Here is an 18,770-nt window from a genome sequence, read left to right on the forward strand (position 1 = left end):
GTATGTGTTTAGATTGCTCTTAGATTTAAACAGAATAGCAACGTAATCAACATACTGTAGCTACAAGAGTGCAATATTTCTTTCTTCTGGCTGTTTTGAACAACAAAATAGCTCTATGAATTTCACTTTGTTCAGCTTTTAATTGTCTTGTATACAGTTACCCATTTGAGTATATTTTATCATAATTACACAACTTTATCAAAACTTTGGCTCTTGGCTCTTGGCAGAGCAGTGTTTGCTTACTTTAATCCATCCTGGTTTTATGAATGAAATGTAGACTCATGTTTTTTAGCGTGTAACATTGGCTGCCACAATGTAACACATACAACAAGATCAAAGTGATGATAGGATAGGATGATTCTTCCTGGATTATTGTTTCTGAATAAGGCAGTTAAATATGTCACAAACTGCCCATCCTTGCATATGTTCAGTCTCACTCGATTAAACCATACAGCTCCATCTGCTGGGCTTTTTTTCAAAAAGTACTGTAGGTGCAAGGTTAGCTGACCCCAAATAATTTTGATCGTTAAGCTAATCAGTTGTGTACATCCCTTAGTTGTCCATCATTCATTTATTTCATGCACATTCATGTTTAAAGCATCTAGTACATATATTTGTTGAACATGGATATTACTCCAGCTATCTTCACATACTGGTCTTTAGCAATAGTCTAAAATATTTATGTGTGACTGATATTATCCTTCCAATAAATGAGTTACCCAATGCTACAGAAGTCACTTTTTTCATCTCAGTTTTATAGTGTCTACATTGATTTAATAACATGCCCAACAGGAGAAGTTGTTGTTGAGATAACCAAAAAGAAAAGTCATCTTCTCGGAGCTGTACATCATCTGACATCTCGCCTGCCTCTTCATCATCTCACACTGCCTCTGTAGCTTTCTGCAACAGAACTCCACATTTTTCAGATGAGAGTATCAAATAGGTAGGCTAATGGATCTTCATCCATACAGACTCGCACACCACTAATGAAAAGAGGAAATGTTCTGAAAAAGCAGAATAAATCAACTTAACATTAATTAAGAGGAAAGCTGGAGAAATGGTTTGAATTAAGGAAAAAATCAGCAAGTTAATAATCTATTAAATATATGTATTTCATGCTCTGAGTTCAGAGTTTCAGCTGCAGATCTTTTCTGTGGCTCAATATTACTGGTAGACAATCCTCTACAGACGCCTGAGTGTTCTCCTTAATATCAGTCAATGTATAGTGTCACCACATCTCTTGAGAGTCTTGTTTTGCTCTAACCAAATTTTGCTTTAACCTTCACAATTTAAGTTAATTTGCTCAGCATTGTTATGGCATAATTAATTATTCAGAACTGCCGTAATAATGTTACACCAGTGGTAAACAAACTTAATAAGCTTTGTTTAACTAACTGAACATATAATTCAGCTTCAGATAACTTTGTCACAATGTCACAGAAATTTGTCGTTTGATGTGGCTCCGTCAAATAAGAACATGCATATCTTGCCCGGCAACAGCCTGACAAAAGATTTTAAAAAACAAAACAAATGGTCTATGAAGTAGTAATGTGCGAATATGCAAATATTGTGTCCTTCACAGTTCATTTATCATGTTAATAGCAGTTGGATGATTCTTTTAAAGGCGTTTGTTGTGCCCCTCGGGGGAAATGATTATCTGTGACCTGATGCAAGCAGATGAAATAAGGGATGTAAGAGTGGGAGCAGTCCTGTGTGATGGCTGTGGCTTGTAGAGATTTAATAGACCAGACTCAGTTGTGATAATTATTTTGCTTGCTGGCAAATCTACCCACCGTAAATAATCGATTCTTCGGCTCTTGTTAGACACATACTGTATTCTTCTTGGTTTTGTAAGTCAATTAATGGGATATTTCTTAAAGCAGAAAAATGAGTTCTGAGTGTTTCTGATTGCACACATTCATATTATCTGTGTGTGTAGTTTTTATTTCATCTTGCTTATTTCTTTATATTTTCTGTTAACAGGGTGATCAGAGATCTTTTCGTCAGCTGCAATGGGCTCAACCAGGTGACAGAGCTTATCTACCTAGACCAGACCCGCTCTTTGGCTCTGAAGGTGTTTGAGACTCTGATTATAGGCGTTGGACACCACCAAGTAGACGGGGTGCTTCAGGAGCTGGAGAGTGCTGATACTGAGGAAAGGGAGGCGGTTTTGGGCCTGGCTGAGGAACTGGGGTCCCGAGGGGCTGGAGAGGGCCCGCAGAGCCTCAGCAAGTTCTACGAAGGCCTAAAGGAAGTGTATCCTCGTCATAAGAGCCGGAGCGGGCAGGGACGAGGACCGGGCCGCAGCCGGGCAGAGACCCACCTCCACGTCATCAACCTCTTCTTGTGCGTGGCCTTCCTCTGCGTCAGCAAAGAGGCTGACTCTGACCGGGACTCGGCCAACGACTCTGAGGACACATCAGGTTATGACAGCACAGCCAGCGAGCCTCTTGGTGGGCGGCTGCCGTACCTGTCCCCCGACAGTGTGGCTCTGCCCTCCAAGGAGCAGGTGCGCCGGGCTGCTGATGTTTGGTCGGTGTGTCGGTGGATCTACCTGGCCAGCCCCTTGTTCCAGAGGCAGTTCTTCAGGCTAGGGGGACTGGATGTGTGCCTGCGTCTCATGGCCATGGTTATCCAGAAACTTTCCTGTAAGACCAAGGATGGGAAAGCGAAGAAGAAAAGGGACAGTAAGGGCAAAGGCAGTCCCGAGTCCACGGTCCCAGCCAATTCGCTGGGAGTAGAGGAGACGACTCAAGACGCAGCTGACACCCACTGTAATGCACCACCCGAGGGAAAAACCAAAGATCCAGCAAAGAAGCTGGAGGAAGAGTGGCAACTGCAAAGTATTCGTCTCCTCGAGGCCTTACTGGCTATTTGTCTACACAGTGCTAACTCAGCCCTGCAGAGGATCGAAACTGAACTTTCTTATCAGGTACATTGAATTATATTGTATTGAACAGCCAATCTGTGACCACATCAAACACAAAACAAATGAATTTACCTTGGCTTTAATCAGTATCTTAAATAAGATGTCATTAATTGCCACGTCTTCTCTTGTCTGTAGCTCCAGTCAGTGGAAGAGACCCTGTTTGAGGTGAGAGACCAGCTCTCTCGCTCAGGGGTGGTGAACTCTGACCTCGCTGTACCTCTGTTCGACTCTCTCCTGAGAGTGGCCCTGGCAGAGGTGTCATCCTGTCCTGATCCCCCTGAGGAGAAGACAGACAGGGTGAGTCCTGCCTTTGGAGAAACTGTGAGTGAAGTTACCAGTACCTTTTCTTTTTTTTATATTCCTAAATTATTTTAGTACCAAGAGACAAGTTCAGGTTATAGTCAGGCTCTCTTCTACTCCTTATCTTCTCTGCTAAACTACATTTACTTCATGAATTTAAGCAAAATTTCTAATAAAAACTATGAATATGTGCACCAGATGTATTTGTCTAATGTACACTACTGAATCTGAAAGTACACACTGCATGGTTGCATGGTGGTTAAGTTTTTAAAGACACATGCTCCCAGAAACTGCTTTATGTCATGGGCTTTACCCAATGATAGCAACTCAATTTCCATTTTTGCCAAATGATCTGCTGTGTAGCAGCGTGTGACTAATACAGGTGTTAGCTATCAGATGAATAATACATATTTGCTGACAAAAGATTAAAAAATGTTTCATTTGCAGTTGTATTGTTTTATTTTTTCCAGTCACCTTGACTGTATCTGCCACTTCTCTGCTTTATAAAATATAAAGAGCAGTGGTGTTTATTTAGTAGACAACCATACAATAAAAAGGAAAGCCATTTTCTCAGCCAAGCGTTGTCAAGCATCAGGGCTGCTGTGTATGGCCACCTCACACTTTGTTGCTAAGCACCCGTTATCTCCCTGACGTACAACAAACCAACAGACGTAAATAATGATAGCCCTTGTTTAGAGCAAGCTGTGGAAGCAAACACTGGCGAGCTTGTCCTCATTTCGAAACCCAAACCGGTCATCGATGTTACTTTGTTTACTGAAAGTTCCTCAAGCATAGTCTTAATAAACATGTGCAAATCAGATCAGTTGAAATATTTATACATTTTGATCATTTCTCACAAATAATAAATAAAATACAATCAATAAACTAATAAAATAAGACTTCAGTCATAGCAGCTGCCGCCTCTGTAGTGATGCTTTTGCTTTATTAAAGAAGAGTCAGACTTTCAGGACCATATATGATAAGATGACTTTTTCTTTTTTTAATCATCGATCTGGATTTTTGGCTGTCCTCACTCGAATGACTCGCGGGGCTGTGGTGGGTGGTGGGTGTCTCCTGTCTCGCAGCCTAAGATTTGTTTTTCACGAGTCTTAAAATGCCTGTCTGACTAAGCCTGTTCCAACACAGGAGGATTTAGCATTTTATATAATAGATTTACCTATTTCCTAAGAGCTTAGTTCTTTCTCAGTGAGCCCAGCAGAGTGTGATGTTCACTTAACCATTACAAGTTTGCAATATGAAACCCCAAGATTAGTCTCCCACAGCAAAGTTTGTCCACTGAAGGACTATTCTTTGTAATGTTATGTTCACCCGCAATTGAATATCAAAGCAGCCTAGTCTTCATTTTGAAAGGAACCGACGTGTGTATTACAGTAAGCCTCTCCTTTGAACAGCTTTAGAGTCTGACTGTTTGCTTCAGTGTGTGTGTGTGTGTGTGTGTGTGTGTGTGTGTGCGCGCATGTGTGTGTGTTTGTGCGCCTATGCGCACATATGATGACTGTACTCGACAAGGAACTTGGCTGTGTGAGTGCCACGCAAGTCAGCTGATATTTGTCTTATGACCTAAATCTTGTACTTTTTTCCCCCCTTCATCACTTGAAAACATTTTGTTGGCAATTTATTCGCTGCATTAGTGGTAGAACCGCTGCTTGTCATGCTGAGTAAGTATATTTTCATGTAACATTCTTAGACAAGAAGCTTCCTTTTTTTTCTACAAACTGAACAGGGTAAGCTCTTTCAAAATTAGTCTAATCCTAAAAACTGCTTGAAAGTTACACAGGCGACGATTATGCTTTGTAAGATATTTGCATTGTAGTGGATAGAAATTCATGTCGTTTTCTTGTCGCCTCTCTCTCTCTTTCCCTCTCTCTCTATTTCTCTCTCTCTGTCTCTCTGTCTTTCTTTGTCTCACCCTCTTTCGGTCAGAAGCTCCAGGTGTTGGCGGAGGGGGCGGCCCCTGCAGGCGATCTGTCTGAGGAGGTGGATGAGGTGCAGAGCTGTGGCGTCAAGCCCCCCGGAGAGGAGGAGGGCTACGACGCCGACAGCGAGAGCAACCCCGAGGACATGGCCAAGCAGGAAGAGGGTAGGTCCACACTTAACTAAACACTCACTCCCATTTACTCCTCCTCAGGAATTCACGACTCACCGCTTTAAATAACATTAGATCCGACTGGTTTATTATTTGCCCAGTGCGCTTTACTTTTAAGTCTGGTTACATCCTCTGCAGATTCATTTTTCAACCTTTTTTATTTCCCTGGGGTTATTTATTTTAAGAAAACTTTAAATCACTTTAACTCTACGTACTTTGTCTTCTCTACTATTTGTTTTTGTTTGTGGCAAATGTCAACAGACTAAACTTGATGGATTGAGGAGACATGTATTCGTCTCAACCCTTTAAACCTGCTTATTTTTAGCCTTGGGAAACCGAGTCCCAACTATAAAATTGATCATTCCACATATTCATTGAGCATTAGTGCATTTCTGTGCCTTTACTTGGAAGATTTTATGTTAAAAAGCATTATGTTCTTCACACAATTTGAAACGATTGCAAGGTTAATGCAGGTGAAGGCTGCTAATATCTTGTAAAATACCACATCCTCATTTGGTGTGATGTGGAGGATATTTAGCAATAACAAGCGGTTGTTTTTGTTGCGTAAATATGACATAGCAGAAACAGGCCGGAGCCCTTTTTTTTTCTCGGAATAGCCTTTTGGGTCAGCTCCGCTTTTCCAGTCTGGTCTCGCAGGTTAAGAACGTGGTGTGATTACGCCCGGTTACTTTTTCATCCGCTCAGAATAGAGTTATTGTTGTATGTTTTACAACTGCAGTTGACCACACTCTGTGGCCCCATGAGCTGGATCTTGTGACTCAAAGTTCCCGTCAAATAGAGACTTTGACTTCCTGTAAAAGTTAACGTGTCTTTAATGCTGACCCCATGCTAGACTAATGAGCATAAATGAACTTCAACCAATGCAATAACACTTTTTTTTTTTTTTTTTTTTTTTACAAAATTCCAACTCTCTATCTGTACTCTCAAATCAACCCTTTTCTTTTCTGAGTTAATATCCCATTCTTTTACAGTTTTAAATGATCCCCTAAATCTTACCCCAACATCCTGGTTCAGTATTAAGTATTACATCATACTAAGGAACTAAAGATGCTTTAGCGCTAATTGCTGCTAGTGGTTGAATTCTAGTTTGAAATCCATTCAAAAATTCCCAAAAAGTCTTTTTAGGTCTAAATGCTAATTTCACTTTCTCCAATTTGATTTAGTAATAATCCTGAGAAAAATTGTTCCAATTAAAGCTTTAATCTATGTATGTTTTACGACATGTTATTTGATTGACAGTCAGATGTGCCATTTGCTTATTTGACATCCCCTCTTTGCTCGACTTTGTATTTTATGCCTCCGATAACTCCCACAACAGCAGCACGCAATCAAATCAGGATGCCTTCTCAGAATACGTCTTTCACATTATGGCCATGTTTTCCTGAGGGCTGCATCTCCTTGACTCTTAACTACATTTACCAGAATTTAACCTCTGGCCAAATACAGACATCTAAATATACCACAGGGATGGCAGTCTGTGTACGCCTTTTAGTTTATATTTACTGAGCGTGATATGTATTCGGATGCGTGAGTGTGCAGGCAAACTGTAGCTGTGCATCGAGAGGAGAGAGCCAGCTTCATTAATAAAAGGAGGTCCCAGAAGCCACGTGAGAGCCTGCTGGGCTCCTCTCCTGTAAATCATGAGGGAACTCCCATGCTGCTCTGAGGCTGAGCAGTGGGCTGAGGCTAATTCATTTTTATGAGCTGCCTCCAAGATGGGAGGTTGGAGCTGAAGCAGGGGATGCCTGAGGACCATGAAGCTGTTTAAACAACACGCCCCTACCTGTGTGTGTGTGTGTGTGTGTGTGTGTGTGTGTGTGTGTGTGTGTGTGTGTGTGTGTGTGTGTGTGTGTGTGTGTGTGTGTGTGTGTGTGTGTGTGTGTGTGTGTGTGTGTGTGTGTGTGTGTGTGTGTGTGTGTGTGTGTGTGTGTGTCATTTTTTCCATGTGCCGGCCAAAGTGTCTTACGCTGTCTCTGATCTTGGTCTGTGGTTGTTCTTAAAGGAGTGAAGGTGGAGTCCACTGTGCTGCGGGAGTTTGCGGCAGTGGCCGAGGGGCCCAGGCGCGGCGTGCTGCTGTTCCCAGAGATCTGCACAATGGAGTTGCAGCTCCTCGCCACCGGCTCCCCAGACCTGGAGGTCCTGAGCCATGTGTTTCACAGTCTGCTCGGTGCGGTCCACGCCAACAGCCGTAATGCTGCCTTGCTCTATGACCAGGTCAGACTGACCACTTCCTTCTTTCTTTCTTTTTACACCACTCTAACACGTAACTGCTTCAACAGTTTATATTTATCTGACTTTTTCTCCTCAACTGCGCTCTCAAAAAATATGACTGACCCCTTGTTCTGGTCTTTACAGGGAGGAGTCAAAACTATCCTGTCTGGCTTTTATAACATCCTCAGTCAAACAGACCCTTCCTTCAAAGGTTTGTTATTTGTTTAGTTTTGTCTGACACTGTGGGGTATTTTTCTTCTATGGTATCTGTTGGGTACATTATTTTGTTTCTTGCTCACCACATGAACAATTTTAATCATTCTGGTTATATGGATTATTCTGGTTTAGTCATGAATTAAAATCATTCAGATTTGAGTGACTATAGGATTTTATGTATTTGTCACACTTATATTTGATGTTATTTGTTGTTTTTCTGTATAACCAGAGTGAAGCAGGCAGTGATGCTGCTGTGTGTTTTTGCCTGTGGTCTTCTGGTGCATGCCCAACAAAACTGTTTACGTAATCTGCTCTTCATTGGTCCACATTCAGATTGCCAGACTGTGCTAGTGGAGCTGCTGGTTGCCATGGTGAGCCAGCGAATCACAGCGGAGGAACTGGCTCTATTGATTCGCCTCTTCCTGGAGAAGACCCCACCTATTGTAAATAGTAAACCCTATCAGTCACTCAACAATGCACTGTTAGCTTACGTTAAGGGTGTTGACACTGATTACTTATGCTCACAGCACCTGCACAGTGCATTTCTCAGTAGGAACAAGAGCTTTTTTTTGGTAATACATCTTCCTGTCACACTCTCTTCTCACTTCTTGATTATTTGAAAAGCTTCAATACACAATGCTCTCCTGGGCCCACTTCATTGTATATACAATTAACACCCATGTGTGCACAGCAGATGTGATGCTACAACTTATTATCACAGGTCTGTGTTTAATTGGAATCGGGCAGCAGACATCATTAATAACCTGTCTCCAAGAAATGGGTTTCCAAAAGGGAAGAGGGGAGTTTATTTTTAACCATGCAAACGTAATGACATGTGACCTGTGCTTTCTGTCTATGAAAATGAGACACATCAGTGGCTGCAGTTGTCACATGTGATTGCGTTGCTCTATTTGCTATTTCCATTTCTATTTATTTAGAAAACTGTATGTGTCCTCAAATATATGACTTGTCTCTCTCTCAATATTATGTCTGCACACAGATTATTCCTCATTTTACCTGATGTAGAGTCATAATTGAAAAGTTGTAAATACCCACAAGAAATGTTGGATGTCTCTCATATACTGTTTACTTTGTTACCTGCCAGGAGATTTTACTGAATGGCATCCTCCAAATTGTCGAAGCCAACATGAATATAGAACCTCTTCACTTGCTGACCTTTCCAATAATCCTTGGGGCTTTGACGCCAGGAGGGTTGTCCCCTGGCTCCAGACAGAACGGTGCTGCCGGAGGGAAAAGCGTGGGTTTGCTCTGGAAGGGCAAACTGTCTCCCGGGCGCAGGGAGGGGGATCCTGAGTTCAGGGCGAGCCACCTGTGTTCCTCTCCCTGGCACATCGCTCCCCTCCACTTGCCCCTGGTAGGGCAGAACTGCTGGCCCCACATGGCCAGCGGCTTCAGCGCCTCTATGTGGCTGAGGGTGGCAGAGCAAGAGGAGAAGGACGGGGACACAGACAAAGGTGAGAAACAGATCCTTTACCCAGTGCCTAACCACTAAACATCAACTGGTTCTGAAATATCTTTCATTGCTGTTTTCCAGAAGAGAGAAACCCTCCCACGGCTGAGTCCCACCATGGTTCCTCTCAGGCTGGGAGCAGATTAGTAGAAGAGGGCCTCATTCATATTCTATCCATGGGCTCCAAGGCATTGATGCTGCAAGTGTGGGCAGACTTCTCTACAGGCTCTCTCACATTCAGGTGAGTGCCAGAGCAGACTGCAGTTTCAAAGATGTGTATGAGCAATAGGTTACTACTTTTCTAAAGTGTTCATAGTTTACGGATCCTGAAATATTTGAATGCACTGTTCCCTCAGGATTTGTATAGACCCAAACGATGAGATAAAAGCAGGGCTGTTGGCGCAGGCGGACTCTGCTGGGGGACTGCTCAGGCCAGGCCAATGGCAGCACCTTGGCCTCACTTACACCCAGCAGCCAGAAGGCAAGAAGAACATCCATGGTCGCGTGGTTGTCTGGGTGTGTGGCATCAGGTGAGGAAAATGTTTTACACGAAGAATACAAATCTCTGGCTATTCCTTTTTAAATCTGCTAAATGAGTGAATGTAATATTAACTTCACCTACTCCCTGTTTCAGGAAATGTGAGGTTTCTTTGGACTACACCTTACCCAGAAAGTCCAGTTTATCATCCGACAGCAACAAGACCTTCTGCATGTTGGGAAACTGTATGCCGTCTTCTGAGGAGCTGGCGAAGCAGGGTGGGCGCTGGAATATGGGCACTGTGCTTCTCTTCAATGGTAGGACTCCTGTCATCATACGAGCTCTTCCACACTTAATCCCAGTCAGTCACTCATCATATTACTCTACATGCATAAGTCTTGTCCAATCTTTTTTAATCCTTTTACATAATTATAAATGACTGTTTGGCCTCAGTACTGCTCCCTCGTGGTATATTAATTATGTCTTCTGTCTGATAAACAAAATAAACAGTACAGACATGAATGCTTTGTGGTGCACGTCTAGTCTGCTGATGAATCTGTTGCTGATGTGACGTCGGGCATGCTGTAGATTCTCAGCATTCTCTCGCTGAATACTTCTCTTGTTGCCTCTAATTGGCTGTGAATGGCTCGCATCGAGGCGATCTCAACCTGTGAGTCCAACTGATGTCTTTGGACAAGCTTTAGCCTCTCCGCTTGTCTTTGGAATTCAGCAAGGGTAGCTGTTTATTCTCAGAAAAGAAGGACTGAGAGAGTTTCATGAAAACAACAAATAAAACATCAAGGTGCACCCTGTTGCCTCAACGGTCTAGTTTTGCATCACATCATGTATTATTACCTTATGGGTTATTGATGGAATGATGTAAATCATTAATTTATAGTGTTGATTCAGGGTCCATTTTGGATTTCTCCTTGGAGGAGAGTTCTCCCCAAGACTCTGGGAAATGAAGAAAATGATCTACATGCTATTAAAAAAAACATTTGGACAGTTATTTCAACTCAATATTTGCCTCCATATCTTAGGGTCTAGAATAGGATCTGAAGAGGCCCTCTTCCTGTACAGCAGCGGGCCTGACCTCACCTCAATCATGCCCTGCAAGTATGGCAAGCCGAGTGGGACATTCTCCAAGTTTGTCACTGAGGAAGGGCTGAAGTGTGAGCAGGTGCGAGAGCTTCTGATGAAGAGCAAGGACGTGGACACTACAGCTTTGGTTGTAAGTTTAAGTGAACATGCAACATCACGACACATCAGCAAAACATGAAATATAAATAAGAAAGAAATGTGCATCATCACAGTTGTTGAGCTGTGATCCGAATTCTGTGTGTCAGTTGTGTTAAAATTCAGATTGACACTACTGTTAAACCTTGTGCTTTTACTTTGTCAGTCAAGTGCTCTGTTAGTATAGCAAATTCCTCCTATGTCTCATTTATTGTTTCATTTCATGGTGTATGATTTATGCACTGTTCCAATTAGTTGTCATTAATGATACCGTGTGGTGGGAAGTAATTTTTCCCCAATGGAAAAAGCTATTACATTTAAGCTGCAGCTATTTCAGTGAGACTGAAAATAGTTTTTCTTCCATTAAATGTTAATGGATTTGTTGATAATAGCTCGGCTCATATAAAAGGAAGAATGAATGATTTACCCTTGACATCTTGGGGACTTTTCCGTGCTCTAACCGGGTCTAAATCCATGCTAGAAATTGTAGCCTTGGGATAGCTAGGCTCATCACTGGGGTCTAATTAAAATTTAACTCTTACATGAAGATCTACAAAATTCCTAATCAACTATTCCCAGTTACAGGATGACACTTTTTCCTGAAATCAATAATTGTGTGTGTGTGTGTGTGTTGTGTTTCTCCACAGGAGAGCCTGGCAGTAGTATATGCTCCCAGCAGTCCCAGACACTATATTATCTACGAACCTGTAATCAGACTGAAGGGCCAGGCTAAGACAGTGGTTACCCAGAGGCCTTTCAGCTCCAAAGAGGTGCAGAGTGTTTCCCTGGAGCCCAACGCTCTCAGGGCTCTGCTCCCCACTGAAACCCAAGGCCTTCAGAGCGTCCTGCACAAGATCGGAGGGACGGGAAATTTTGTCTTCCTCTTTGCACAGGTAGGATGATCAATACTTTTAATAGAGCATTATAGTTAGAGTCGATGGATTACACACATGGGAAGTTGAGGTTTTGAATAATGTGTAATCATCATAATTTTACATATTCACTTTCACTGTATGGATTGAGTTGGTTTTATGCTTGTCACTTAATTCCCTGCTTGACGGCAAGTCTAACTGTAGTAAAGAGACATGACCATAACTCCTTTACAACCTTTTTAAAGCTAAAGAACAGAATATAACAACATACAGAAAATGCATTTTAAGTTAAAATGACAAAGTTGTATTTTGAAACGAATTACCTCTTGTTTGTATTTGAACAGTATGAGATTATGTAATGAAAGGAAGCAACACGTAACTATTCACATACATACATTTAGTTCAGCTGCTTTGCTCTCTGTCCCTCATCTCTGTGTCTGCGGCGTCCAGACGGTGGAGCTGAGTGACTGTGAGCAGACCCAGTCTCTGGCCCTGCGGGTGCTGCTGTCTCTGTCCAAGTTTAACCAGCACCGCATCCACGAAATGGACTGTTACCATGGTTACTCAATGATCCACCAGGTCCTCATCAAGTCCAAATGCATCGTGGGATATCATATGCTGAAAGTGAGTCACACCTTAAACTCATTGCTGTCCCCCTGTTCCCACAACCTCTGCCGATCCGTGCGGTGAAATATATTCACCGTCACTTGTTTTTACCATTAATCTGATCCGGCCCGACACGCTGGTGCCTCTCTGAGCTGGTGTTGGTGACCCTGCTGTTGCTTTACCCTCTGGATGTGTCTGTAATTGAGCTGTGTGATGGCCGGGCACTGAAATAGACTCTGCCTGACTTGATGAAACACTGAGCTCCTGCAGAGTCACAGAGCACCTGTGATTGCTGTTGTTTAGGCTTCCACATACTGTATTATATAACTCAGAATATGCTGATTAGTTATATTAAGCACTCATGATTATTGCTATTTAAACATGTAACATGTTACAGTTGTTACAGTTGTTTTTTTTATTTGAACTTTTCCTATTTGTGATGCAGAGGTAATCTCTCTTTTGTATCACTCTATCAAACCAGCTAAATTTAACATCACATTGGACTACAGCTGATCAATTTCCAGGTGGATTAATAATGTAACTTATTTTTTTACGATACTTCAAGCTTCTCTCTTCGTATTCCTCGGTCTACCAGAGACCCAAAGGACTGCAGGATTTATGATCACTGCAGTGAAGCTGGTCACAAATGATCGGCTTTGATCAATACACACACGACTGCTCAGGAAGTAAATGGCATTGGGTTTGACTGAGTGATAATCACTCCCAAAAATTTCATGGGGAATGTATCGATTTTCCTTCTCTCTGGGGTTTTGCATTGTAAGGTTGTTTCTAGTGAAGGAGTGATGATCAATATGTGGGGGTATGTGTTGGATTAGAGGAGACAGCACTCTAGAAGTTATCATACAAACACTGCAGGATGTATGGCTGTGTTTTTGATGTGGTGGCCACATTGTGTCTGTCTAGACTCTGCTGGATGGGTGCTGCAGTGGACCCATCCTAATCCTGGGGGATGATGGTCAATTCCGTCTGGACACTGAGTCCATCGCTGTGGTGCAGGACATCAGGCTGCTCTCAGATATCCTGTTGGACTGGAAGATCTGGGCCAAGGCTGAGGTAAATATCTGTATCACTATCAATCATATTTCAGTAGTGAAGCGAGAAAACACAAAACGTTAGTAAAGATATGTAGACAGAAATATAGATATATAGAAAACAGAATATAATACATTAAGCTCATAACCAGCAGTCATATTTCCAAATAATCAATTATCATAAACTAATAAGAGACAAGAAATAGGGTGTTAAAAGATACTGATACTCTTTAGTTCACTTGAGCAAAGAAGTAAATAGAGCACTGTCACTGTGGTGTCAGCTAAATTGATCCCACACTGTAAAAGCAAGAATGACATCACTGAACCAGCACATTTCATTTTTCTATCAAGCTCTATTTATTTCTTCATATTCCTGATGGAATATGTTAATGAATTCATCCAGACAGTTAAATTAGAATTCACTTAATAAATGTAAATGGAAAATTAGTTTAAAGAGAGATTATGTAACTTTAATACATTTTCAATAAAGCAGAGAGGAGTAATTTTGTTGACATTATGACTCCTCTCTACTGTCACACTGCATTCACTAATTTCTCATTCTCATTAGTGTTACTTTTCAACTATTAAGCAAAAGTTACACAGTTTTACTTGAGACTAATTTTCACACCTAAAAGTGTCTCCCTTTGGTTTCCTGTAACAGGAAACCAAAGGGAGATAAATGCTGTTCTTTTAAGTTAACAGAAGTTAACACTGTCATTTTTTAATTTTTACATTATTGTTTTAAATGTAACCCAGTTTTAAATATTCAAAATAAACACAATAAGATCACAGAAAAGAATGAGTCCTGTATGTTTATCTTTTTTTTTTTCAACATCTCTCAAACTGTTTATTCCCACATGCTTGCATGATCCATTGTCATTCACTGTTTGTGTTGTTTCTGTCAGTGTGGAGTGTGGGAAACACTGCTTGCTGCCTTAGAGATCCTCATCAGAGTGCACCACCCTCATCAGGTCTTTAATATCCGTCAGTTCCTCAAGGCTGAAGTTGTGCATCGCTTCCTGCTCACCTGCCAGGTGTTACAGGTACGCTGCTGTCATAAAGCTTTCATCACAGCACCTTTCCTCTCTTCAGAGACGATCACTGACGGCATTATGTTTGTCTTAAGGAGCATCGGGACGAGCATCTGACTGCCATCCCACAGGAAGTCTGTTTGTCATTCGTCAAAATCATCCAGGAAGTATTAGGGTCTCCTCCAGACCTGGACCTGCTCAAACTGATCTATAACTTCCTGCTGGCCGTTCACCCTCCCACCAACACCTACGTCTGCCACACTCCATCCAGCTTCTACTTTTCACTGCACATCGGTGAGGAGGCGCCTCAGCTGAAAGCAGCACATCTGTATCAAAGTTCCATTAATGTAATGCACTGAGTTGTTTTGATGTCTCTTTTTGTCAGATGGGAAGCTGTACCAGGAGAAGGTGCAGTCCATTATGTACCTGCGACACTCCAACAGTGGAGGAAAGTCTGCCAGCAGCTCTGTGCTGTCCCTCTCCCCCATTGTCTTCCCCGACATCCATGAAGGTACAGCTGCTTCAGCTATATAACACTGACCTTAAAGCACTCACAGGCATCCAGCACAGTGAAGATAATTAAATGAAACCCTCCAGTTTGTTGCTTGGAATGACATTATAAATAGGAAGATTATCATTGCTTTTATGAGTGTTGAACATCGTAACATGGAACATTTGTTCAGTGCTGTATCAGCCCTTTTCGCTCTGTGATGAATTAGTCATCAGAGCTTTATTTTAAGTACTTAATGTAAACACCATCACCTCTGTGAAAAAGCTGAAGCATGAACATGAGGTCATCACATGTTTTTGTGAAAACTCCCTCTTATCTTCCTTTTTGCTTTTGCTTTCAAAAGATTTGATCATTGTTTTTAACAATAGTTCCTACTGAGCCCTTCTTTATTGTATATAAATCTTTTTAACTGCACCATTTTATCTCTATTTATCCAAGCTTTTATTGTTCAGTTCAGTTTTACATTTATGAGGCTCTTTTGTCATCATAATCTTGCTCTTTGAATTGTGTTTCTGGAAAGCATTTATAACTTTAGGAAAAGATTATAAAAATGAAATGGCTGTGGCTGTGATAACTTGCAACAATGCAAAGAGATAAAAACACAAAAGTACAAAAACAACTTACATTCCTTGTTTAGCATATACATCATTGTTATTACTTATCTCACTACTATTAAATTAATGATTCTGTTGATGAACTTTCATGTCTCTGCACAGCTGCGCTTCTTTCAGTAATCCTGTTGTGCATTGCCCCTAATTTAAAATTGTAGCGTTCACTTATGAATTCTGATAGATTACAAGTGCTGAATCGTGTTGTTTTGTTTCCAGGCCATCTCCATGCTCCTTCCCCTGAACATGGAGGTGATGATCAGTCGTTACGCCCACCTAGCCTGGCACCATCTCCATACTCCTCCCCTCTGCTGACACCGCGCCTAAGGCACGCTGGTTCAAGTGAGGCAGGTGAAGGTGACGGGGTCTCCCTCACCACTCAACAAGCTCTGGGCAGCACAGAAACACTCAAGAAGGGCGGAGGTGACGAACAACTCCTGAGCAGTTGTGAATCAGCGAAGACTATTTGTGACTCGAAGGAAGTAGGTGAGGGAGGAGCTCCATGCACCCCTTCCATCAGTGTGGAGGAGGAGCGGGACGAGGCAGCAGAGGTGGACAGCCTGGCAGAAGGCAGCGTGGGGGTCGCAGAGTCTGAGGACAGATTCGACTGGGCCAGTGACGAGGCACCTCGCCGCCCTGACAGCCTGAAAGGCATCCAGTCCTTCCAGAGGAGCCACAGCAACCTGGCCAGTCTGGGCCTGGCCTTCCCAGCTCCAAACGGCTCATTGGCTGTCAGTCGCTGGCCCAGTGCAGCTGACCGAGGCTCCATGCCGGAGGAGTGGGAGAGTTACACCTACTCTCCTGGTTACGAGAGGGCGCACAGCAAGACTGAGTCCAATGACCGGTATGCAGTGGTCTTCAACAAGGCTTATTACATACAGTTTTACTGTGTGTCTTGTTGTTGAATTGAATGCTCCCTGTCAATACTAATCATAATATTAACTCAGCCAGCCTGTTCCAAATCTTTGCAAAGGAATAAATGAAAAAAGACACCTTGACCACAGAGTTGTTTTGATAAGGAAGACCTGTGATTGGATTTATATAATCCTATTACAGCAGTTGAATATGCTAATAATCCAACTTTGATATAATTTTCACTACAGTGACAATTTCTCGCTACATGCCAGCCAGCTGCTGACCTCAAGCTGAAAGGAAAATAAAAAGATTTGCTCATTGTACTCCTGTTCTCTATTACCTTCGATAATGTGGGCTGTCAGACTTTAAAAGATCTGCTTTCATTTGATCGTGTGTTTCAAGCAGCACAGAGAACACTCTGTTTATATCTGACTGTGTTAAATTAATGTAAATATATCATTTTAACAATGCATTTAGTTTTATAGTTTTATAACACTGCTGTGCAAAATATTCACTCCAGGTTATCCAAACAAATTCAAGTGCTCGCTGTGTACTGCATTAATTTTTACGAGTCAGCGTTTTATATGGTAAATACAAAAAAAATGTGCAGGTGCCAAAATATTAAAGATGGCACTAATTGGTTTCTCTATTCTAGCAGAGGTGATTATGAAAATACCTTGGTTGAGTACAATCACAGCACTGACAATGCAATACACTTATCTCAATTAGAGTTGTTAAAATTAACGGTCTGTGTACCCTAAAATTCTATTATAGCACCAGTCAAAGGTCTGGACACACTTTCTCAGGCAAGTGAATGGGAGGGTGGGTCCAGACTTCTGACAGATGCTGTATGTTATCAGCAGTTCATTTTGAGAGCAGAAAGGAGTTCAGCTTCATCAGTAAAATATGAGCTCTGTGTCTCAGGTCAAGCACAGAGGACTGCCTGGTGCTCATCTGCTGTGGACTCTATGATCTTCTGAGGGGCGTCCTGCTCCTGTTGCCTGACCTCATGCTCGAGGAAGTGATGGATAAGCTCATCCAGCCGGAGGCCCTCATTGTCCTGGTCAACCACTCATCACCTCTCATCCAGCAAGGAGTCATGAAGGTCGGTTCTGTATCCTCTTTGATGGGTGTCACATTAAAGCAGACGGAGTCCAAAACAAATCACTTGTGATTGTAAATAACACAGTGATTCCCAATTTAGTGCGTTTTTGATAATTACTATTTCTAATATTTACATTTACACTCTGTTTTTATATTGGGCTTTTCGCCCAAACAGATCACAGTGAGTCAAAATGTCACACAACATTGTCAGAGTTTTCCCAGACAGCCCGAAAAAAAACCTATGATCTCAAGTTGACAGAGCAGAACAGTTTTATATTCTTCTTATTGTCAACAAATCACCTCAAAAGACCAGAAGTGCATGAGTCTTTCTGTCAATACTTTATGACTTGCACTGCCTGGGGCACTGAGCCCACTGGCTCCTACTCAGGGGTAAATAGTGATTTGGGAACTATTTTCAGAGCTTTTGGTGCTCTAGTGAGTACTGAACTAACAGGGCTCATATTATCCTGCTCCCATCCTCTCCCAGCTGCTGGACGCCTATTTCAGCAGAGCCCTCAAGGAGCAGAAAGAGAAGTTTCTGAAGAACCACGGCTTCTCATTGCTGGCCAACCAGCTGTACATCCACCAGGGCAGCCAAGGGCTCCTCGAATGTTTCCTGGAGATGCTGTTTGGGCGGCCGGTGGGCCTGGAGGAAGAGTGAGTAGAGTTTATGGAGTTTAAAACGTATCTATATAGCAATTTGATGCACACACATTTTAATACATCAGTTGTACATGATCTATCCTATTTTTTCTTCTCTGTGTTAATTTCCAGTCTGGATCTGGAAGAAATGGAAAATATCTCCCCCTTCAGAAAGCGCTGTATCATCCCAGTGTTGGGTCTTATTGAGAACTCCCTGTATGAGAACTCCCTGGTGCACAACATCCTGTGCATGTTGCTGCAGCTCCTCAACGCCTGCCCTAAGCTGGCAGACATCCTGCTAGACCACGGGCTGCTCTATGTGCTGTTCAACACTCTTTCTACCCTCAATGGCATGGAGAATGGGTACGGCTGCCAGAACAGGGGATAATTCATTCAAAACACCTCCATGAATTCATGGGTTTTGTCTTAAATCTCTGAGCCATGAATGAAATAATTAATCCTCTCACCGTTCATTGATCTTGCATATACAAGACTTCCTGTGCTTGATATTGTCTTGTTT

General features: G+C 42.2%; 1 protein-coding gene across 1 annotated transcript in view; it reads left to right on the top strand.

The window, feature by feature from the left end:
* lyst (lysosomal trafficking regulator) overlaps positions 1-18,770 on the top strand; it is a 53,789-nt gene that overhangs the window by 22,160 nt on the left and 12,859 nt on the right. Inside the window, exons 7-27 of the mRNA XM_062429987.1 lie at positions 1,984-2,932; positions 3,065-3,250; positions 5,177-5,330; positions 7,360-7,571; positions 7,713-7,779; positions 8,118-8,227; positions 8,890-9,259; positions 9,340-9,496; positions 9,612-9,785; positions 9,890-10,050; positions 10,774-10,964; positions 11,617-11,862; positions 12,292-12,465; positions 13,372-13,521; positions 14,405-14,542; positions 14,626-14,824; positions 14,916-15,041; positions 15,869-16,493; positions 17,429-17,609; positions 18,096-18,265; positions 18,383-18,613. Of these exons, the coding sequence (XP_062285971.1) occupies positions 1,984-2,932; positions 3,065-3,250; positions 5,177-5,330; positions 7,360-7,571; positions 7,713-7,779; positions 8,118-8,227; positions 8,890-9,259; positions 9,340-9,496; positions 9,612-9,785; positions 9,890-10,050; positions 10,774-10,964; positions 11,617-11,862; positions 12,292-12,465; positions 13,372-13,521; positions 14,405-14,542; positions 14,626-14,824; positions 14,916-15,041; positions 15,869-16,493; positions 17,429-17,609; positions 18,096-18,265; positions 18,383-18,613 (4,971 nt within the window). The remainder of the gene's footprint in view (positions 1-1,983; positions 2,933-3,064; positions 3,251-5,176; positions 5,331-7,359; positions 7,572-7,712; positions 7,780-8,117; positions 8,228-8,889; positions 9,260-9,339; positions 9,497-9,611; positions 9,786-9,889; positions 10,051-10,773; positions 10,965-11,616; positions 11,863-12,291; positions 12,466-13,371; positions 13,522-14,404; positions 14,543-14,625; positions 14,825-14,915; positions 15,042-15,868; positions 16,494-17,428; positions 17,610-18,095; positions 18,266-18,382; positions 18,614-18,770) is intronic.

This window comes from Scomber scombrus, chromosome 12 (assembly GCF_963691925.1).
Source record: "Scomber scombrus chromosome 12, fScoSco1.1, whole genome shotgun sequence".
Lineage (NCBI taxonomy): Eukaryota > Metazoa > Chordata > Actinopteri > Scombriformes > Scombridae > Scomber > Scomber scombrus.